This window comes from Oncorhynchus clarkii, chromosome 20 (genome assembly GCF_045791955.1).
Source record: "Oncorhynchus clarkii lewisi isolate Uvic-CL-2024 chromosome 20, UVic_Ocla_1.0, whole genome shotgun sequence".
In the NCBI taxonomy this organism is placed as follows: Eukaryota; Metazoa; Chordata; class Actinopteri; order Salmoniformes; family Salmonidae; genus Oncorhynchus; species Oncorhynchus clarkii.
In genome coordinates this window covers 29,819,650-29,843,358 of record NC_092166.1, presented here as the reverse complement: position 1 = coordinate 29,843,358, position 23,709 = coordinate 29,819,650, and the positions used below count along the sequence as shown (strand labels likewise).

At 42.4% G+C, this 23,709-nt stretch overlaps 1 protein-coding gene across 1 annotated transcript in view; it reads right to left on the bottom strand.

Annotated features, from left to right (window-relative positions):
• The window catches only part of LOC139376175 (obscurin, cytoskeletal calmodulin and titin-interacting RhoGEF b), a 100,786-nt gene extending 84,238 nt beyond the window's left edge, over positions 1 to 16,548 (bottom strand). Inside the window, exons 1-7 of the mRNA XM_071118448.1 lie at positions 16,321 to 16,548; positions 6,867 to 7,965; positions 2,036 to 2,305; positions 1,390 to 1,650; positions 920 to 1,225; positions 431 to 697; positions 55 to 161 (exon numbers count right to left, since the gene is read on the bottom strand). Of these exons, the coding sequence (XP_070974549.1) occupies positions 55 to 161; positions 431 to 697; positions 920 to 1,225; positions 1,390 to 1,650; positions 2,036 to 2,305; positions 6,867 to 7,956 (2,301 nt within the window). The 5' untranslated portion in view covers positions 7,957 to 7,965; positions 16,321 to 16,548. The remainder of the gene's footprint in view (positions 1 to 54; positions 162 to 430; positions 698 to 919; positions 1,226 to 1,389; positions 1,651 to 2,035; positions 2,306 to 6,866; positions 7,966 to 16,320) is intronic.
• Positions 16,549 to 23,709: the final 7,161 nt, after the last annotated feature.

The window sequence follows — 23,709 nt, the reverse complement described above, 5'->3', positions numbered from 1 at the left end:
CATGACTTTGTTCATTCATTCATTCAGTCATCTGGACTTTTCCCCACTACACACCTGAGCATCATAATCGGACACCTCTGTGGTCAGCTGGGCGGAGGACTGGGCGCTGCAGGTCACCACCTCGGTGTGAGCGGACTTACTGGTGAACCGGACAGCTGGAGCTACAAATAGAGGTTTCACCTGTAGCTGTTGTTTGTGGAAAAATCCCATGGAACGATGAGGACTGTCTACCAACATAAATCACCTGAGGAACTGAAGTTACCTGAACCTGAGGTTCCTAACTGCTTATATAGCATGAATACAAAAGGACTCATAAAGACACTGCATATAGAGCCTCTATACAGGCAAGTCTAAGCATCAATCTAATGAAGACCTGCACATTCAACCCACAGATCTTATTCTTGGCATTGCTCTCTTTTCCAGTGCTTACCCTTCACGTGGAGTATACAAGAGCTCTCGGAGCCACCGCCCACAAATTTGACCGTGGCTCCATTCATCTCCATCGAGACGGTTCGGATCGTCAGCGTATGTGTGGTCTTTTGGCGTGTGATGAGGTAGTCAGCCCCACTCCGCAGGAGGCGGCCGTTGATAGACCAGGAGCCAGAGCACACGGCAGACAGGTCCACGGAGAGGGAGGCCTCCTCGCCTGAGATGGCTGTGCTGTTCATCAGGCCTGTCTTCACCTCTGCAGAGGGCTCTGGGAGAAAGGGTGAAATAAACCACGTCAATATGCTTCATTCAAAAGCAGCGTGCTGGAGTTTTACTTGAAGTGATCAACTCTGGAGAGGGCGTGGTTTATAGGACGTATTGTCTCACCGCTAGGGGTTTAGAGTTGATTATTCTTGTTGTTAAGCCAGAGACAGAGAGAAAGAAATTACACATGGGGGAGTAATGATAATGAGATGTTTCTCTGTCTCACCGAGGTAGAAGGTCCCAGGCACCTCCATATACTGGCTCTGGCCGTAGTCGTTGACTGCGGAGATGCGGAACTGGTAGCTGGCCTCCTCTGTGATATTCTGGATCGTGATCTCAGTAAAGGGGCTGACTTCCATGCCGTTGCACCTCTGCCAGGTCTGGGCACCCACCTTCCTCCTCTCTACCATGTACCCTTTGATGGGCACGGGGCGGTCACTGTCTGGGGGGGACCAGTGGAGGGTGATGGACGAGTCGGTCTTGTTACGCACCACCACGTCGATAGGGGGATCTGGAGGGTGCTTTCTGGCAGCTGCGGAGGGAGGTGTAGTTCGATTAGGCTCATGTATGTATGATACATCCTGAGACAATTCTAAGTGACATGATGTATCTGCAGATGGACATAACATAAGAGTTAACCTGTGTGAACCTTTTGAGTCTGTGTTCTACGCATGTAGGTCTATGTCTGTAGCTCACCCGCGACTGAGAATCGTGTGGAGGTCTTGCAGTCTCCAGCCACAAAGGCCACCTCTCCTGAGTCGTCGGCCTGGCAGTGGCTGATGGTTAGCGTGTACTGTCTGAGGGTGCTCGCAATGGATATCCGTGTGTCCGGCTTCAGGCGCTCGCCGTTGCGCGTCCAGTAGGCGTCAGAACAGGGGTGCTCCAGCTCAACGCAGAAGATCACTGTATCACTCACCGACACTACAGTCCTCCTGGGAAGCTTCTTAGTGATGTTCCCTGGAAGTGACAAGCACGGGGGTCACCAAAGGGCAGGTGTAGTGTGGTCTACAACGCTGCAGCACTAGCACTGTGCAAACTAAATACCAAGGTTATTGTCCCCTGGAGAGGTCATAAATGAAATTGGATACCCCCTTTGCGCCGTTAAATGTTTTGACAGCATTTTCACAGTATCGTTTGACAGTAATATGCAGTAATGCCTATTACATGACGAAACTGCACAACATGTCATTGTAAACTAAAGCAATGTTAACTTCTGTCTTACATGTTTCCCATCAAAGTATATGTAGGGACAATCTCAATGTTGATGATGTTGCCTTATCTGTTAATGGATGCATTAGAAGGTTGTCAGAAGACTAGAGAGACTAGAAAATTGCTCTCGTACCCAGCACAGTGAGCTCGGCTACGGTGCGGCTCCCCTCCTTCATCTCGCAGATGTAGACAGCATCATCATTAGTGGTGACGTTGCGGATGGTGAGGCGACGCATGGTCCCCTCCTCCTCCATGCAGTACTTGGAGCTGTCCTCCAGACGTGTCTCCTCCATGAACCAGCTGGCCTGGCTAGCCGAAACGGGCACCTCACACAGCAGCATGGCCGTCATCTTCTCCTGGACCTCCACATCCTGCAGCTTCCTCCTGAACGGCACCTTGGGCTCTGAGGATCATGGGAAGAGCGCAGAATAATTCTCAAAAGGTGAGGAAAATTATGCATATTGGTGGATACTGTTGGGGTAGGTTCCTTGTTCGTTGTCAATCATTTGCTTATTGGTGAAATTAGCAATCAGACAATATCTTTAAGTAATTCAATCATTAATTTATTAATGTACTGTAATTGCAGACAGAAGTTGACAACGGGAACATAGCACGCATGTTTCCGAGTAAGTTCTGCAAAATAGAAAAGGGTCCAAGTTGCTTTAATATGCTTGCAGTCAACCCCTAGTGATGTAACGGCCTACGTCAACACCTTCTACTCATGAGACCAAGACCATGCATCAGGAGAGACAATAGTTCCAGTGTTTTCTAAGGGCACAGCAGTAATATTCCACTCCCCAAGTTGCTTTATAGTGGTATGTCTGACTAGTCTCTTATCTCTTTTACTCCCCTGCAGGGTTCTGTGTCTATGAATCTCTATTAGCCTTGAGGCGCTTTCTCACAGACACCCTATTTTTACTGCAATAGCTCACACCACTCTCAGACTGTTTCTTATAAGAAGCAGAGACTAGAAAAGAACTTTGGAACAATATTAAACCTTATAAAGCATATATATTGCTAATCTGTAGTCGAGGACCCTATAAATGTAGTGGGGGAGGGGTCTTATAGCCCTTCCCCTTCTATTAATACAACATAAGCATAATCAATTATTATAATACATCAATCATTTGGTCCAGCCCCTATCATGACCCCAAGGTGAACCCCATCAATACGTAAGTCAATTGCTCAAAAAGTCTATCTGTTTTTGTTTTTGCCTATTCAATGGTGTCTTTCTTTGAATACACTGTGCCATACAATGCCTTGGGCTCTGACACAGGAAGATTACAGAAACATTTTCAAAAGGTGAGTGACATCCAGTAATTAAATGAGCTAATACATCTACAGTATCTCTGAACACTCCATGCACCCCTTTAAACGAGTATGTGTACAGTAGTAGAGCTTCAATCACTTATGTATTTAATCTGTAATCCATGGACAACCCAATAATCTCCAACCAATCCACCCCAGGAAAGAAGTGTAAAAACGTGATACACACACATGATTTATGACTGTCTATGGGCTCCAATAAATTACTCAGGGTATAAAAATAACATGTACAATCGTTAGAGAGCAGATTACAGAAACAAAAGGAATCTTCTCCATTTAGGCTTAATAACACTGGTGTAAAGTACTTAAGTAAAATAATGTTTGAAAGTACTACTTATGTCGCTTTTTAGGGTATCTGTACTTTACTTTACAATTTATATTTTTGCCAACTTTTACTTTTACTTCACTACATTCCTAAATAAAATAATGTACTTTTTACTCCATACATTTTCCCTGACACCCAAAAGTACTCGTTACATTTTGACAGGAAAATGGTCCAATTCACACACTTATCAAGAGAACATCCCTGGTCATTCCTACTGCCTCTGATCTGGTGGACTCACTAAACACAATTGTTTTGTTTGTAAATTAGTGTTGGAGTGTGCCCCTGGTTATCCGTTCAAAAAAAAAGAAAACAATTGTGCCGCCTGGTTTGCTTAATATAAGGAATTTGAAGTTGTTTATACTTTTACTTTTGATACTTAAGTACATTTTAGCAATTCCATTTACTTTTGATACTTATGTATATTTAAAACCAAAAACTTTTAGACTTTTACTCAAGTATTATTTTACTGGGTGACTTTCACTTTTACTTGAGTCATTTTCTATAATGGTATCTTGAGTGGGTTGAGTCACTGACGTGATCTTCCTGTCTGGGTTGGAGACTCTTGTCTCAGGCTGATAAGATGGTGGTTGAAGATATCCCTCTAGTGGTGTGGGGGCTGTGCTTTGGCAAAGTGGGTGGAGTTAAATCCTGCCTATTTGGCCCTGTCCGGGGGTATCGTCGGATGGGTCCACAGTGTCTCCCGACCCCTCCTGTCTCAGCCTCCAGTATTTATGCTGCAGTAGTTTATGTGTCGAGGGGCTAGGGCCAGTCTGTTATATCTGGAGTATTTCTCCTGTCTTATCCGGTGTCCTGTGTGAATTTAATTATGTTCTTTCTAATTCTCTCTCTCTCTTTCTCTCTTTCTTTCTTTCTTTCTTTCTTTCTTTCTTTCTTTCTTTCTTTCTTTCTTTCTCTCTCTCGGAGGACGTGCACCGGACGTGCTACCTGTCCCAGACCTGCTGTTTTCAATTCTCTAGAGACAGCAGGAGCGGTAGAGATACTCTGAATGATCGGCTATGAAAAGCCAACTGACATTTACTCCTGAGATGCTGACCTGTTGCACCCTTGACAACTACTGTGATTGTTGTTATTTGACACTGCTGGTCATCTATGAACATTTGAACATCTTGGCCATATTCTGTTATAATCTCCACCCGGCACAGCCAGAAGAGGACTGGCCACCCCTCATAGCCTGGTTCCTCTCTAGGTTTCTTCCTTGATTCCTGCCTTTCTGGGGAGTTTTTCCTAGCCACAGTGCTTCTTCACCTGCATTACTTGCTGTTTGGGGTTTTAGGCTGGGTTTCTGTACAGCACATTGAGATATCAGCTGATATCAGGGCTTCATAAATACATTTGATATCTTTACGTTTACTCAAGTATGACAATTGAGTACTTTTTCCACCACTGCTTAATAATGCTTTAGTTCTCTACGATGTAACTGCCTATTTACTTTATTATGGAATGAGTTTACAAGGCAATTTACAATGGGTTCAAAATAGTGGCTTATGCTTTTGGGGAAATCATATTCACTTACATTTTGGGTAAGCCTTTATGTTCTGCTCTCATCTTTCCACATATCGTATCCTCTAAATGTGTGTGTTTTGAATGTTTGGCTGGGACTTTGACTACTGAGTAGGTTTCTATTATGACCTTTTCCAACGTTGCTTCTTGCGTCCCAGAGGGGTTATCAAATTATCTGGTATTAATAGGAACACTAGTGCATACAGGGCAGAGGGATACAGCCCCTCTCCTTTGCAAATCCCCCGACAAAATCCTATAAAACAACAAGGCAGGCATGTCGAGTATCCATTATCTGGCGTCAATTATAACCAGACACAACCAAATGCCAGCCATGGGCTCTGCACTCACTGTCAAATTGAGACAGAGATTAACAACCGCCATTGATAATCCATGCTCCAGGTTTCTAGCCAATCAGGGGTGCCTCATGGAAAGTCACCCTAGCTCTGGCGCTTGGGGATAACAGTGGGCTAATAGCCACTGTGAAATACTCATCACCGGCAGAAAATAGATGAAACACAACACTCCTCCTTCATATCGCTGCCAGCATTCCACCACTTAGTTGCGCAGTTTAAGTCTACAGTATGTTGGAAAAGAGTAACACTGTGCTCAGGTGAACGTTTTAGCTTACTTTGGTTAATTCTGGTAGTGTAGACCAGGGGAGAACGACTGCCCCCTCTCATCAAGTCATGAAATTCAAGGCTGACCGCGGTACTGCAAGCATTGTTAGCAGAAAACAGGATTTCCCGTTACAGTGAATGGGGAAATGGCAATCTTTGTTGCCAATCTAACTCAATGAAAAGTGCAACGCCACTACCTGCACTAGCTCAAACTGCGCATGTTATGTCTTCATAAGACGCCATCTTAAATGCGCTATGGTGTCTTCACATATGAATGTCACATGATCGATGGTTTTGTCCATTCATATATACAGTCATTGGTGTAGACAGATTTGATGAGATTAATTTCAGCTATATTTAAAAATATATATATATTTATAATATATATACTAGTCCAGTATCAGCAATTCATATAGAGCCATGAGAGTTAATCTTAAAGTCATTAATCATTTTATGGAAAAACTACCCTCACTTTTTCCTCAGCAGTCAAGTGATGAACTAGACTTGGGAGTATGGCAATGCGAGATATGCAAAAACTAAACAGACGGGCTTATTTTAGAATGATATTATCATGCATAGAGTAAATTCACTATTTTACATCATTTTTTTTTTTTTACCTTCATTTAACCTTTATTTAACTAGGCAAGTCAGTTAATAACAAATTCTTATTTTCAATGACAGCAGTATGCTGTGGGCAGAACGACAGATTTGTACCTTGTCAGCTCAGGGGTTTGAACTTGCTTGCAACCTTCCGGTTACTAGTCCAACGCTTTAACCACTAGGCTACCCTGCCACCCCATTTACAGTATATTGAAATACTGTACCAACATAACAGCATATTCAGTGGCATAGCGCATTTTAGTGGGGCCCCCCGCAAGGTCCGAGCAAAGGTCCCCCCCATTGCAAAAAAAAAGAAAACAAAAACATTGTACTTTTTTTTGCAAAGTGCTATTTTACACATTTTGCCATGAGGCTGAGAGAAAAATATGAAGTTTTAAAGCTAATTTCCCGTCATTCCAAAAAATGAAATCATGGCTTATGACGTGTTCATATGCTATCTGGGGGGCCCGACCTCCGGGGGAACCCCAACCACGAGGGCTGCGGGGGCGTGTGCTACACCAGTGAGCATACTGCATATCAAGCTTGTCAAAAGGTTTCAAAAAAGCTCTTCTTACCTTTAACAATTACCAGCACAGCGCTGTAGGTTTGTCCAGCCATGTTGGAGGCATTACAGGTGTACAGGCCGTTGTCGCTCTGCTTGCAGTACAGGATCTTGAGGATGAAATTCTCGGCCTGGTCCTCATACATGATGTGCCTACGTCCCTCGCCGATGTTCCCCCCATCCTTCCTCCAGATGATATGAGGCTTGGGGTGACCCGTCACGAAGCAGCTGAGCTTGGCATGCTTGCCCTCAGTCACCGTGCAGGTGCGGGTGAAGACGCTTTTGGGTAGCTGGCTGACCAGTGCTGCGCTGCCGTGGTCCAGACCCAGAGCGCTCAGCCCGTCTGTGACCATAGTGGTGGCCGTGGACGAGGTGGTGGTGGAGTTGTGAGAGGAGCTGCGGGTCTCTGCTGTGCGGTAGATGGAGATCCCTTCTTTACGCTTCTGCATGTGGGAGAGGAGGGAGGTGCTCTTGTCCTGGCCCAGGTGACGGGAGTCCTGGGTGTCTATGACCAAGGCGGCGGCAGAGTTCGAGCGGCCCACCGAGTTCTGGGCGCGGCAGGTATACGTGCCGCTGTCTAGGCTGCGCACGCTCTGGATCCTCAGGGAGCTGCTGTCGCCGTCCGAGGACACCTTGATGCGGTTTGTCTCGGCTAGGTAACGCCCGTCCTTATCCCAGTCAAATTTGGGCTCTGGGTAAGCAGCAACCCGGCAGTGGAAGACCACATCGCCCCCCAGGCCCACGCGTGCAGAGGTAGGCTTGACCATGAAGACGGGGGCCCTGTCCACCATCTCCTGTGGAAGGCCTACGTGAAGGGTTACACATGCGTATGCCTCCCCGACGTTGTTCTTGGCCCGGCACATGTACTGGCCGCTGTCTTCCAGGGTTAGATCGTAGATGGTGAGGCGGTAGACATTACCATCATCCACCGTCTTGAAGCGGCCCCCGGAGGTCAGACGTAGCTTCTCCTTTTCCCAGGTAATCAGTAGGGTGGGGTTGCCCACGATGGTGCAGCTTAGAGTGGCATCCTTGCCCACGCACACTGCGAACGCTTTGGGCCGCGTGAGGAATCTGGGGGCCCCTCCAAACAGGTTCTGGTCCATTACTGGTTCCTAGATTACCAAGGAAATAATGCCAGTTAGAATAGAAACACACAATTGAAAGGAATCAATACATGAGTATAGAATATAGAAGTATAGAATAATATATCCAGTAAGTGAGGGTAATATAGATACATTATAGAATAATACTAAGATATATCAAGATCATAAGGCAAAAAAAGTAAGATGTCCTTCTATTGTTTTTGTCAATCATTTAAATCACTTGCATCTTGAACTACGTATGACACTACACGACCTCTAGTGTCTCATTCTTCTCATGCCTGACACTAATGCCTAACATGATCATGTAATAACACTACACCAGGAAGTAATGACTTGAAGGTTTGGAAAACTTGTTCTCACATAGAGGCATAATGTGTTTGAGTGGGCCACTATGGAGTGAATTGATTGCTGCAAATTGAGATCGTTTTCATAGGAACTTGGAAGAATGTGTTAACATGTCTCACATTTGGCTCAGATATTTCTAGTGAAGTCTGTCTGACATGGAAGTCAACAAAATGTAAGATATGCATTGATGACTGAAAACTACGGTTCAAAAAGGACATGCTAATTTAAAAAAAAACATTTATCTCGTTATGTTGAGATCCCAACTTATTTATCTCATGATCACGACATAACAAATGTTGTTTTGTCGAGATCACGAGATAAACTCTGTAAATAGGAATGGACGCATTGATGATAGATTGACTGTATGGCTGGGGTGGCAAAGCCCACAGCGGATCAGCGCATAGGTTTTCATTGATTGCTACACTAAAGGATGGTGCGTTTCATGCTAACTAAGTAAGAGCTAAGTAAGAGCTCTTGGGGCATCTAATCCCTCGTGGGGCATTTAAACCCTGAATGATGCCTGACAGGTAACTCTGAGTCTGTATGCCACCCCCAAGACTACAGCCAATCGCAAGCAACAACGCAGCTAGCATGACTAGTCTTGTAAGCGAGATATCTCGCTAGTTAGTAGATTTTTTTTTACAATGTTTGCAAACTGATACGTGTCACGTATTAATGACAAAATAACATGAAAAACAGGCAACAACAAAAATAAATAACAATAAATAAATATATACAGGACCAGTCAAAAGTTTGGACACACCTACTCATTCCAGGGGTTTCCTTTATTTTTTACTATTTTCTACATTGTAGAATAATAGTGAAGACATCAACACTGTGAAATAACACATACGGAATCATGTAGTAACCAAAAAAGTGTAAAGAAATCAAAACATATTTTGTATATGAGATTCTTCAAACTAGCCACCCTTTGCCTTGATGACAGTTTCGCACACTCTTGGCATTCTCTCAACCAGCTTCATGAGGTAGTCATCTGGAATACATTTCACTTAACAGGTGTTCTTTGTTTTAAGTTCATTTGTGGAATTTCTTTCCTTCTTAATGCGTTTGAGCCAATCAGTTGTGTTGTGACAAGGTAGGGGTGGTATACAGAGGATAGACCTATTTTGTAAAATACCAAGTCCATAATATGTCAAAAACAGCTCAAATAAGGAAAGAGAAATGACAGTCCATCATTACTTTAAGACATGAAGGTCAGACAATTTGGAAAATGTTAATAACTTTTAAAGTTTCCTCAAGTGCAGTCTCAAAAACCATCAAGCACTATGATGAAACTGGCTCTCAAGAGGACCCAGAGTTACTTCTGATGCAGAGGACAAGTTCATTGGAGTTACCAGCCTCAGAAATTGCAGCCCAAATAAATGCTTCACAGAGTTCAAGTAACAGACACATTTCAACATCAACTGTTCAGAGGAGACTTGTAAATCAGGCCTTCATTGTCAAAATACTGCAAAGAAACCACTACTAAAGCACACCAATAATAAGAAGAGACTTGCTTGGGCCAAGAAACACGAGCAATGGACATTAGACAAGAGGAAATCTGTCCTTTGGTCTGATGAGTCCAAATTTGGCATGTCTTTGTGAGACACAGGGAAGGTGAACGGATGATCTCTGCATGTGTAGTTCACACCGTGAAGCATGGAGGAGGAGGTGTCATGGTACTTTTCTGGTGACACTGTCTGTGATTTATTTAGAATTCAAGGCACACATAACCAGCATGGCTACCACAGCATTTTGCAGTGATACGCCATTCCATCTGGTTTGCGCTTAGTGGGACTATAAACCAATACACCTGCAGGCTGTGTAAGGGCTATTTGACCAAGAAGGCAAGTGATGGAGTGCTGCATCAGATAACCTGGCCTCCACAATCACCTGACCTCAAACCAATTGAGATGGTTTGTAATGAGTTGGACTGCAGAGTGAAAGAAAAGCAGGCAACAAGTGCTCAGCATATGTGGGAACTCCTTCAAGACTGTTGGAAAAGCATTCCAGGTGAAGCTGGTTGAAAGAATGCCAAGAGTGTGCAAAGCTGTCATCAAGGCAAAGGGTGGTTACTTTGAAGAATCTAAAATCTAAAATCTATATATATCTGAATCGCCGTGACCCCAACCAACCTCACTACTCACTGGACCCTTATGATCACTTGACTAAGCATGCCTCTCCTTAATGTCAATATGCCTTGTCCATTGCTGTTCTGGTTAGTGTTTATTGGCTTATTTCACTGTAGAGCCTCTAGCCCTGCTCACTATACCTTATCCAACCTTTCAGTTCCACCACCCACACATGCGATGACATCACCTGGTTTCAAGGATGTTTCTAGAGACAATATCTCTCTCATCATCACTCAATACCTAGATTTACCTCCACTGTATTCACATCCTACCATACCTTTGTCTGTACATTATACCTTGAAGCTATTTTATCACCCCCAGAAACCTCCTTTTACTCTCTGTTCCAGACATTCTAGACAACCAATTCTCATAGCTTTTAGCCGTACCCTTATCCTACTCCTCCTCTGTTCCTCTGGTGATGTAGAGGTGAATTCCAGGCCCTGCAGTGCCTAGCTCCACTCCTCTTCCCCAGGCGCTCTCTTTTGATGACTTCTGTAACTGTAATAGCCTTGGTTTCATGCATGTTAACATTAGAAGCCTCCTCTCTAAGTTTGTTTTATTCACTGCTTTAGCACACTCTGCCAACCCGGATGTTCTAGCCGTGTCTGAATCCTGGCTTAGGAAGACCAACAAAAATTCTGACATTTTCATCCCTAACTACAACATTTTCAGACAAGATAGAACGGCTAAAAGAGGCGGTGTTGCAATTTACTGCAAAGACAGCCTGCAGAGTTCTGTCTTACTATCCAGGTCTGTACCCAAACAATTTGAACTTCTACTTTTAAAAATCCACCTCTCTAAAAACACTGTCTTCCTGCACCATCTTCCTGTTCAAGTGTGCACAGCACAGCAAGGTGAGTCCAAAAATGTCTTGTATGCTGCTGCATAAATGATGTAATATGCCAGGGAGATATGTATACTGTAGCTAAGAAAGGAATACTAAGTCTATGTTGTGTAGTAAGCTGTTAGTAGGCCATGTGCTTCACCCTAATAATTTGGTCCCTTTCTCCCTCATAATTTATCCTACTGTTCTGACTTGGTGGTGCACATGTAACCTATAGCCTGTTTTAAATAAATGTTATTATCAAATATTGTAAGAGATTTTATTGTCTGCTTATATGCCCCCTTATCCTACAGTTCTGACTTGGCTTACAGGGAGAATACTGTAAGAATGGCCCATGTTCTGAATTCTGTCACTGTACATTTCGAAAGTGCTGAACAAATAGTTGTATTGAATACGTCCATCCTAGCTTGCTCATCAATGTTTTAATCAAAATTACGGATGGCCTCTTATGCGCTTGTCATTCCCTTATGCCATAGTTTGTACATCTCAATTGTCAGTGGAAATCACATTTGTTTAAGCAAGTCAGACATATCAGCTATGTTATTTTAAAAGGCAGTAAATGAGGCTGAATGAACTGTGTCGCTGCCAGACAAGGCTCCGCTGATTGCCAGGTGTAGTTGTGGTAAGGACTCACTCTATGGTGCTGAAAAGAAAGCTTTGCTGTTGGGACAGCTTTATGTAGGCCCTAACAGTTTTTTGGGCACCGTTTATCACCATCATCGTGCAATTAATGTATTGTTTAGTGTTGAGTTGTGTTGTGTAGTGGCTTTGCTGGCATGCATCCCCAAAAAAATGTTGTTTTCCCCACCAAGATGTTCATGCTAAAATCGCCACAGCATTCTTTCCAAATATACTTTTTGTTGTTGTTGGAAGTAGGCTACAGTGCATATTTCATAGCTAGGTTTTTTGCCTACGAGTTACACTAGCCTACTGAAGTGTAATATTTTGATTATTTGGTGTCATACTGTTCATCGATTCTGGTACTGGAAACCCACAGGGTTTACAAGTCCAGCACTAACATACCTGATTAAACTTGATTAGTAGCCTAATCATCAAGTCATTGAAAAAAGTTTATACCACTTGAGTCCCCAGGACCAGACTTGAGGAACACGATTGCAGTGTGACGTAGGTCATCAACCAGACCCCTATCACTATCAAGGTCAAATAACACCTACAGTACTCACTTCCATATAAAGGTGCATCGAAAGGGGAGCAGTTGGATTCCCACTGGGCACAAACTGGTTGAATAACATTTTTTCCATGTGATTTGACAACAACAACAAAAAGTCATCATCGTAAGCTGTTTTTTTGAGGGTGAAATTTCAAGCACATGATTATGTTATCATGGTAACCAAATTTCAACATAAATGACTTTTCTATCCACAGTTTTCATTTTAGTAAAGTCATACGGTATAAAAATAAATCACGACAGCTGTGATGGAAACAGGACTTTTTGGTACAATTGTACAAATGCTGGCAGATAATTTGTTCGTTGGACATGGTGGGATCTTTTTGTGACAAAAATGTATTTTGCGAGAAATGGCAGTGGAAATGCCTTTATGCACAAATATTGATATAATAACCATCATACTGAAATAAACTTTAGAGTCACGTGATAATATGGTGTGTGATCCTCCCACTACGACTCTGGAAACCATGCAGTTTATTAGGCGACAAAATACATAAATTGTGATGAACTTCACAGGGTGGTGAAAGTGTACGGTGATGAGCTTGATGCTCTTTTCCAATAAATATTGAGGATCTTATTCTGGTGACATAATCGATGCTTGGCTGCCGTTTGACAGATAAAAATATTCTCGCATTTTATCTATCATAATCTCATCATGTAGACTAGCCAACCTGCACAGCAACCCGCACTGCATCTGGGAGCTGTTGGCTGGAGCGTACATGCCAAGACCAGAGAGAGGCACATTTGCTATTTAACACAAACGTTTTTGCGCCAAAACTATCGGTAGAGTTGAAATGTGATGGAAACACAATGAACGTAACATTTTTAATCGGTACATGAAAACTCAAAAGTCATTAAGCACTGACTTTTATCTGCAAGAAGTCAGTTTGGTGGAAACACCACTGGTGGGACAATGCACATATTGTCTTTATATGGATTTTTGAATATTCACATGAACATATGTTACATTTGTACCTTAAAAACAATGTCAGCTCTTCAACGTTATATCCACTATCAGAATAAACATCTATAGGTTGAGCAGCACCTACTGCTGGAGAATATATCTATATAGCACTACTCTTTGGTCTACCATTCAGGGTTTTATTTTCTATTTGATGTTGTAATTTTCCCCCCTTTTCCACCCCAATTTCGTGATATCCAATTGCGATCTTGTCTCATCGCTGCAACTCCCCAACGGGCTCAGGAGAGGTCATGCGTCCTCCGAAACATGACCCGCCAAGCCTCGCTTCTTAACACCTGCACACTTAATCCGGAAGCCAGCCGTACCAATTTGTCGGAGGAAAACTGTTCAACTGACGACTGAAGTTAGCCTTCAGGCGCCCGGCCAGCCACAAGGAGTAGCTAGAGCGTGATGAGCCAAGTAAAGAACCCCAGGCTGTAGTGACGCCGCAACACTGCGATGCAGTGCTTTAGACAGCTACGCCACTCGAGAGACCATCCAAGGTTTTAACCAAGCCCAGCCCTGCTTATCTATGACGTTATCACTGAGTATTACCAATGTGCGATTATGAGAATGACCAAGAACCCAATGGTCACTCTGACAGAGCGCTTGAGTTCCTCTGTGGAGATGGGAGAACCTTCCAGAAGGACAACCATCTCTGCCGCACTCCACCAATCAGGCCTTTATGGTAGAGTGGCCAGACAGAACCACTCCCCAGTAAAAGGCCCATGACAACCCACTTGGAGTAAGCCAAAAGGCACCTAAAGAATCTCAGACCATGAGAAACAAGATTCTCTGGTCTGATGAAACCAAAATTGAACTCTTTGGCCTGAATGCCAAGGATCACGTCTGGAGGAAATCTGGCACCATACCTACAGTGAAGCATGGTGGTGGCAGCATCATGCTGTGGGGATGTTTTTCAGCGGCAGGAACTTGGAGACTAGTCAGGATCAAGGTAAAGATGAACAGAGCAGGGTACAGAAAGATCCTTGATGATATCCTGCACCAGAGCACTCAGGCCCTCAGACTGGGCCAAAGGTTCACCTTCCAACAGGACAACGACCCTAAGCACACAGCCAAGACAATGCAGGAGTGGCTTCGGGACAAGTCTCTGAATGTCCTTGAATGGCCCAGCCAGAGTCCGGACTTAAACCCGATCGAACATCTCTGGAGAGACCAGAAAATAGCTGTGCAGCAACGCTCCCCATCCAACCTGACAGATCTTGAGAGGATCTGCAGAGAAGAATGGGAGAAACTCCCCAAATACAGGTGTGCCAAGCTTGTAGCGTCATACCCAAGAAGTGTTGAGGCTGTAATCTCTGCCAAAGGTGCTTCAACAAAGTACTGATTAAAGGGTCTGAATACTTATGTAAATGTGATATTTCAGTTTTTAAGTTAGCAAGAATTTCTAGAAACCTGTTTTTGTTTTGTCATTATGGGGTATTGTGTGTAGATTGATGAGGAGAAATAACTTTTAAAATAAAATAACATTTTAGGCTGTGTGGATATACGCACACACACACACACACACACACACACACACACACACACGGACACAAAACACTGTTATATACACACATCACAATTGCTGTTACCAGACTCATATGTACTATTGCACAATTTAAACACTTGCAAATCCCCCTTTTCTCTGATACAAGTCATGTGTAAATATTGGACTATAAATTGTACCTTCCTGTATTATACTAAAATGTTTATTCTATTCTACTGAACCATTTACTTTATGTTCCTATTCTTATCTTTTAATATTTCTTATTGTTGTTGCATTGTCGAGAAGGAACCTGCAACTAAGCAGTTAGTTGGATGATGCATACCACGTGTATCCTGTACATAGTACCATCAAAATGTGAAACTTGAAACAATATCACTTTTGAAATACAATAACTACCCTATAATACATATCCTATCAACTATTAAAGTTAACAAATGATATGTTAGATTCACATCTCCAACTCAACAAAAAATACAAGTTCAAGAATGGGATTAAGCCATTGGCTCAAATGAAACTTTCCAAGCACTTGATAGATCTCCTTTAAACGTTGATATTTGGTTGCATTGTCAACCAAACACAATTCAATATTAGTTTTGTAATCCGATAAAAAAAACTAAACCAAAAATTATTTTTCCATTGAAATTTTGTTGTGCTTTTAGAAGGTGGTTGAAAGCAGAGTGATAACACATGGAAATTCAACAAACTTTTGGCTGTTTTTTTGAGAGGGTGAATATAGGTTGACGAAGGTAAACTGACATCAACGCACTGCCAGATTGGGACAAATTAGGTTTTAACACGGTTAAATAGAACAGATATGTGTCTTTGAAAGGGTGACATTTGCCATCTTTGTCACCTCACTCCCCTGAGCTGCCTGTACCCAAAATAACCTCAGCTGTCGGGCCGCGTCTCTGTCCATTGCCATTTGTAGAAGCGTAGAGGGATAAACTGTTTTGATAGGGCACCACAACTGAAGGAAACGCTTCTTTGTTCTATATTGTTTAATAAACTTGCCAATACCATTAGCCAATGCAAATTGTTCATACATGTTTTATGTAGTTGGTTTTGTGTATTGTGTAGGCTAGATAGTCGGCAAAAACGTTTTACTGGCAGTATTTTCGGACCAACAAAGTTGCTCATTGTAATTAAATAAATAAGTCATGAAAACATACTTCTTGGGGAAGGTAAAACTGCCACCACAAACATAAAGCACATTAATAAACATGACTCCTCTAAAATGACGACACTCGATTCCCATTCAAAAATATATGACTCATGCCTTATTAAATTATAAATGATGTTGATCAGGGATTGCAAATTGAATGTCCTTTTAGGTTATTTAAACTGGGAACTGGGTTAGTTCAACTTCAGCAATGATTTGCTCACCTTGAGTCTTCAGCCACTCTGATAAAACAAGCGCTGAAACATGTGAACTAAAACTTCAATAAGGTTTTAAAGTCCGTAAAATAATCCAATCTTTGCCGCTGAGATCCAATAAATGTATGTCCGGTGCGTATCAATATCCCTACAATGATTGTGTATCCAGGAAAGTGTAACATTCCCCCAGTCTCCTGCGGTGGGTGGTTGACTACGCTTTCTTTTTTCTAATGTGGTACCTCATGATGCCAAATAGCTAACATTCCTATTTTGGTGCAGCCTCCGTTCCAAAATAGACTTGTCATTTAATGTAGAGATAGTCTAGGTGCTGGAGCATGGGTCTGGACTAGAGGCCGACTGATTATGATTTTTCAACGCCGATACCGATTATTGGAGGACAAAAAAAGCCGATACCGATTTAATTGGCTGATTTAAAAAATATATATTTGTAATAATGACAATTACAACAATACTGAATGAACACTTGTTTTAACTTAATATAATACATCAATAAAATCAATTTAGCCTCAAGTAAATAATGAAACATGTTCAATTTGGTTTAAATAATGCAAAAACAAAGTGTTGGAGAAGAAAGTAAAAGTGCAATATGTGCTATGTAAGAAAGCTAACGTTTCAGTTCCTTGCTCAGAACATGAGAACATATGAAAGCATGCAGAGCAAGGGAAACAACTACTAGAAGGCTCAGAGCGAGTGACGTTTGAAACGCTATTAGTGTGCGCTAACTAGCTAGCCATTTCACATCGGTTACACCAGCCACATCTCGGGAGTTGATAGGCTTGAAGTCATCAACAGCGCAATGCTTGATGCACAATGAAGAGCTGCTGGCAAAACGCATGAAAGTGCTGTTTGAATGAATGTTTACAAGCCTGCTTCTGCCTACCACCGCTCAGTCAGATACTTAGATACTTGTATGCTTGTATGCCCAGGTCAGATTATATGCAACGCAGGACACGCTAGATAATATCTAGTAGTGATTATGATTGATTGTTTTTTATAAGATACGTTTAATGCTAGCTAGCAACATACCTTGGCTTACTGCATTCGCGTAACAGGCAGTCTCCTTGTGGAGTGCAACGAGAGAGAGACAGGTCGTTATTGCTTTGGACTAGTTAACTGTAAGGTTGCAAGATTGGATCCCCGAGCTGACAAGGTGAAAATCTGTCATTCTGCCCCTGAACAAGGCAGTTAACCCACCGTTCCTAGGCCGTCATTGAAAATAAGAATGTGTTATTAACTGACTTGCCTAGTTAAATAAAGATTAAATAAAGGTATATAAAACGTTTTTTTTTTTAAAACATCGGTAAATCGGCGCCCAAAAATACAGATTTCCGATTTTTATGAAAACTTGAAATCGGCCATGCCGATTAATCGGTCGACCTCTAGTCTGGACAGGCGTTTTATCTACCTGACTATCCTGAAACATTACTCATGCCATGTTTTGATATCGGAATGAAAGTGACTAACAAAATCAAAATCAACCCTGTGCGGTATTTTTGTGAATACTACAAGTTTAGATAGCTGGCTAGACAAATGAACCGATAAAAAAAAATGACATGGGCTAATTGAGTGGCTGTCAGTGAGTGAAATATAAAAAGAGGAAAACTACTGATGAACAACCAATTTTCGAAATGGAACTTTGTATACTCTACTATTCTAACTCTGAACAGTAATTTAAGACACCGACTGAGTTCCAGAAGAAAAAATGAAAATAGAAAAAACTACAGAGGCATGCATTGCCTAGAGCACTAAATTATCTTGTCTCCAAATGGAGCAATTTACCAAAACTCATTCAAATCAACCCACAGATCAACCCACAGAGCAATTCAAAGAATTGGTATAGAAATCAGAGGAAAGACCATTTCATTGGATGGAAGTAGCTGTCTAGCCCTATTCGGAAGGGATCTTTTGGGCAGGTCGGGTAATACCAGCCAGAATAACCTACTGTTTTTTGGCAAACTCCAAGATCCTTAGATAATACTAGTCCCTTGCAAATCATCATCCCTGTTTTTTTGTTACACCCCTTTTCGTGGGGGTAATTGCTGGTAGTTCCTGTCTTGTCTCATCGCTACAACTCCCGCACGGACTCGAAAATCGGGAGCCATACTCGGCGAAGGTCGGGAGCCATGCTCGGCGAAGGTCAGGAGCCATGCTCGGCGAAGGTCGGGGGCCATGCTCGGGGAAGGTCGAGAGCCATGCTCGGCGAGGGTCGAGAGCCATGCTCGGACCCAGAATCTCTGGCTACACAGAGTGCATTAGACCACTGCGCCACCCGGGAGGCCCCCCATCCTTGTTTTTTGAGAGAAACGTCTGAGTTTGACAGGTGTTGCTCGGGTTTGAGCAAGAAAACAATAACTGGTTCGATACATTGAACAAATTTCTGCGCGTAGCCTATATATGAAGGGCCTAAATTGATCAACTTGTGTTGCAACTTTCACAGCGAAGGCTTTTGATTATACGTTTTGTACGCATTAAAATTATACACCGCCAAATGGATCATAAAAAAAATGGGATTTCACTGTTTTATTCATAGCCTAAAGACGCATATCAAGTGCAAGTGCGCTGTTTAGCCCACAAGGCTGGGGGGCATTTAATATGTATTCTACTACGTATCGTTAGAATATCCTAATGATTATGATCACACTTCCTCAATTCAAAAAACATTGGGACACTATACCAAAGATGGTTTCGAAATGTGGGAACCAAACTCCAGTTATCAGTGTAGCCAGTTTTCGCCCTGACTTGTTGAGATATCTTTAGGCCTAGAAAAAAACCTGGATGCTTCCTTCATAACTGTCCATTTATATATAGATAAATAGAAAAGAGCATTACAGGGGGTAGTTTGGAAAAAACGAATCCTGTCCGAATCGTCCTCTGGAATAATTGACATTCTGGGATATTACACAACTGGTGGGTCTAATCCTGAATGCGTATTGGTTAAAACCGCATTCCAACCAGTGTACATTCCACAAATTACCACCGGCTAAAGCTATGACATTAAAATGCTTATTTACTCTGTTCAATCTGACTGTGCAATCCGCTGTCTCTTCAGCCCAGCCAGGCACTTTATAAACTTGATCTCTACTATAAAAAGCATCTAGACATTATCTCACATTTCTGTTTTTAGTTTTCAACTATGGAGATTTGTATAAATCTTGCTCTCTGATTATCCAACATTTGCAACATTGTTTCAATATTCAAATTGGATCTCCAGTTGTCCCATAATAAACTTGTCAGGAGTAGGGAAGAGACAGACAGGCAGACAGTGTTTCTCAGCCAATGGAAACCATGAATCAGATGGCATCATTTTCATGGATATATACAAAGAAATGTCCATTGAAAAAAGGTAAAACAAAATGAAGTGCAGCTAGTTTGCAGTCTTTCCAGCTTCAGATTGAAGTTATTGTGTTAGCTGTGTTGTTGGCTAGATCCTCTGAACAACAGTGTCCTGACGAGTGAGCAGATTTTCTATGCCAGGCCTCAAGCAACCAAACAGAACAAACTACCATCCGGCTTGGGTAGCAACCCTAGATGTGGAAGGATTAAATAAACTCAGCAAACAAAGAAACGTCCCTTTTTCAGGACCCTGTCTTTCAAAGATAATTCATAAAATACAAATAACTTCACAGATCTTTATTGCAAAGGGTTTAAAAACGGTTTCCCATGCTTGTTCAATGAACCATAAACAATGAATGAACATGCACCTGTGGAACGGCCGTTAAAACGTTAACAGCTTAGAGACGGTAGGCAATTAAGATCACAGTTAAGAAAACTTAGGACACTGAAGAGGCCTTTCTACTGACTCTGAAAAACATCAAAAGAAAGATGCCCAGGGTCCCTGCTCATCTACGTGAACGTGCCTTAGGCATGCTGCATGGAGGCATGAGAACTGCAGACGTGGCCAGGGCAATAAATTGCAATGTCAGTACTGTGAGACGCCTAAGACAGAACTACAGGGAGAGGATGGACACCTGATCGTCCTCGCAGTGGAAGACCACCTGTAACAACACCTGCACAGGATCGGTACATCCGAACATCACACAGCAGGACAGGTACAGGATGGCAACAACAACTGCCCAAATTACACCAGAAATGAACAATCCCTCCATCAGTGCCCAGACTGTCCGCAATAGGCTGAGAGAGGCTGGACGGAGGGCTTGTAGGCCTGTTATAAGGCAGGTCCTCACCAGACATCACCGGCAACAACATTGCCTATGGGCACAAACCCACCGTCGCTGGACCAGACAGGACTGACAAAAAATACTCTTCACTGATGAGTCGCAGTTTTGTCTCACCAGGGGTGATGGTTGGATTCATCTGGGACCTGTTGGATCGGAGGGTGAGGGCTAGGGCCATTCCCCCCTGAAATGTCCGGGAACTTGCAGGTGCCTTGGTGGAAGAGTGGGTTAACATCTCAAAATAACAACTGGCAAATCTGGTGTAGTCCATGAGGAGGAGATGCACTGCAGTACTTAATGCAGCTGGTGGCCACACCAGATACTGACTGTTGCTTTTGTCCCCCTCCCCCCCCTTTGTTCAGGGCCACATTATTCCATTTCTGTTAGTCACATGTCTGTGGAACTTGTTTAGTTTTTGTCTCAGTTCTTCAATCTTGTTATGTTCACACAAATATTTACACATGTTAAGTTTGCTGAAAATAAATGCAGTTGACAGTGAGAGGAGTCTAGTATTCATTAATTTATCAAAATAATGTTTTTAATTAAAATATTTCAATCATTATTTGAATATGTTGGTAACCAGTTGTATAAAAATGATAATTCCCTGAAAGCTGGTGTTTGGAGGATATATTGACACGGTTTGCCAACCCTCGACGAACACCAGTGCCAATATATCCTCCAAACACCGGCTTCTCTGGCATTATAACTTAAATAAACACCAACACAGCACAAATACTAGTCAAGTGCAAATAGGGCTTTATTCTACAAATATCGGATTAAATATACAGCTGAAGTCGAAAGTTTACATACACTTAGGTTGGCGTCAATTAAACTCGTTTTTCAACCACTCCACAAATTTCTTGTTAATAAACTATGGTTTTGGCAAGTCGGTTAGGACATCAACTTTGTGCATGACACAAGTACATTTTCCAGCAATTGTTTACAGACCGATTATTTCACTTATAATTCACTGTATCACAATTCCAGTGGGTCAGAAGTTTACATACACTATGTTGACTGTGCCTTTAAACAGCTTGGAAAATTCCAGAAAATTATGTCATGGCTTTAGAATCTTCTGATATGCTAATTGACATAATTTGAGTCAATTGAAGGTGTACCTGTGGATGTATTTCAAGGCCTACCTTCAAACTCAGTGCCTCTTTGCTTGATATCATGGGAAAATCAAAAGATATCAGCTAAGACCTCAGTAAAAAATTGTAGACCTCCACAGGTCTGGTTCATCCTTGGGAGCAATTTCCAAATGCCTGAAGGTACCACGTGCAAACAATAGTACGCAAGTATAAACACCATGGGACCACACAGCCGCCATACCGCTCAGGAAGGAGACACATTCTGTCTCATAGAGATGAATGTACTTTGGTGCGAAAAGTGCAAATAAATCCCAGAACAACAGCAAAGGACCCTGTGAAGGAAAAAGATACAAAAGTATCTATATCCACAGTTAAACAAGTCCTATATCGACATAACCTGAAAGGCAGTTCAGCACGGAAGAAGCACCTGCGGCAAAACCACCATAAAAAAAGCCAGTTTGCAACTGCACAAGGGGACAAAGATCGGAATTTTAGAGAAATGTCCTCTGGTCTGATGAAACAAAAATAGAACTGTTTGGCCATAATGACCATTGTTATGTTAGGAGGAAAAAGGGGAAGGCTTGCAAGCTGAAGAACACCATCCCAACAGTGAAGCACGGGGTGGCAGCATCATGTTGTGGGGGTGCTTTGCTGCAGGAGGGACTGGTGCACTTCACAAAATAGATGGCATCACGAGGAAAGAAAATTATGTGGATATATTGAAGCAACATCTCAAGACATCAGTCAAGAAGTTAAAGCTTGGTCGCAAATGAGTCTTCCAAATTGACAATGACCCCAAGCATACTTCCAAAGTTGTGGCAAAATGGCTTAAGGACAACAAAGTCAAGGTTTTGGAGTGGCCATCACAAAGCCCTGACCTCAATCGAATAAAAAATGTGTGGGCAGAACTGAAAAGGTGTGAGCGAGCAAGAAGGCCTACAAACCTGATTCAGTTACACCAGCTTTGTCAGGAGGAATGGGCCAAAATTCCCCCAACTTATTGTGGGAAGTCTGTGGAACGCTCCCCGAAACGTTTGACCCAAGGCAATGCTACCGAATACTAATTGAAATAAATAAAATCTGAAAAACAAAAATTCTCTCTACTATTATTCTGACATTTCACATTCTTAACATAAAGTGGTGATACTAACTGACCTGAAACAGGTGATTCTTACAAGGAGTAAATGTCAGAAATTGTTAAAAACTGAGTTTAAATGTATTTGGCTAAGGTGTATTGTAAGGGGTACGTAATTGGTGGCAGTGAAGTCAAACGCAGGAGAGCAGAACTTGGTAAATAGCCGGAGCCATTTATTAAACATGACTACCGGCATACAAACAACAACAAACACATGGGCAACAAAACCCGTATCGCACCAGTCACACAATGCACACGTACTTACAATAAACAATTCCCGACAAGGACATGGGGGATACAGAGGGAACATATACAACATGTAATTAGGATATTGATACCAGGTGAGTGTGAAAACAAGACAAAACAAATGGAACATGGAAAATGGATCGGCGATGGCTAGAAGATCGGTGACGTCGACCGCCGAACAGCGCCCGAACAAGGAGAGGAACCGACTTCGGCAGAAGTCGTGACATGTATGTAAATGTCCGACTTCAACAGTATAACCCCATCAACTATAATGCGGGTAACATACAGTATGTGCTGAAGTGTCAGCCAATGGAATTGTATTGTCCCTCAAAAATTGTACAGCACCAATGCACTGATACCACAGAAACATTCTGGGAATGAAGAGGGGCATTCCTACCATAAATCTAGGCCGAAGAACCCTTTTGGAACCATTTTTCTAAGAGTGTATCCCTCCCACTGTGGGCTTTCCCCCATGGCTGCTCTGCTTAGCTTACTGTGTGACTGACAACAGCAGCAGGCCTCCCATTTAAGCCTCCTTATTTAAGCTCTCTGAAACTCTAGCGGAGGGTAATCTTAACATTACTAACTCTCTGTTGCCACGTACTACTTGAATTCTGACTTCTGGTCTTCACTGCATGTCCTGAGCTAATTTGAGAATAATCTGTCCTATAGGTCCTTGTAATATAGAGATGTAATACTCATGTTGAGTATTAAACCAGAGTCAGTCATA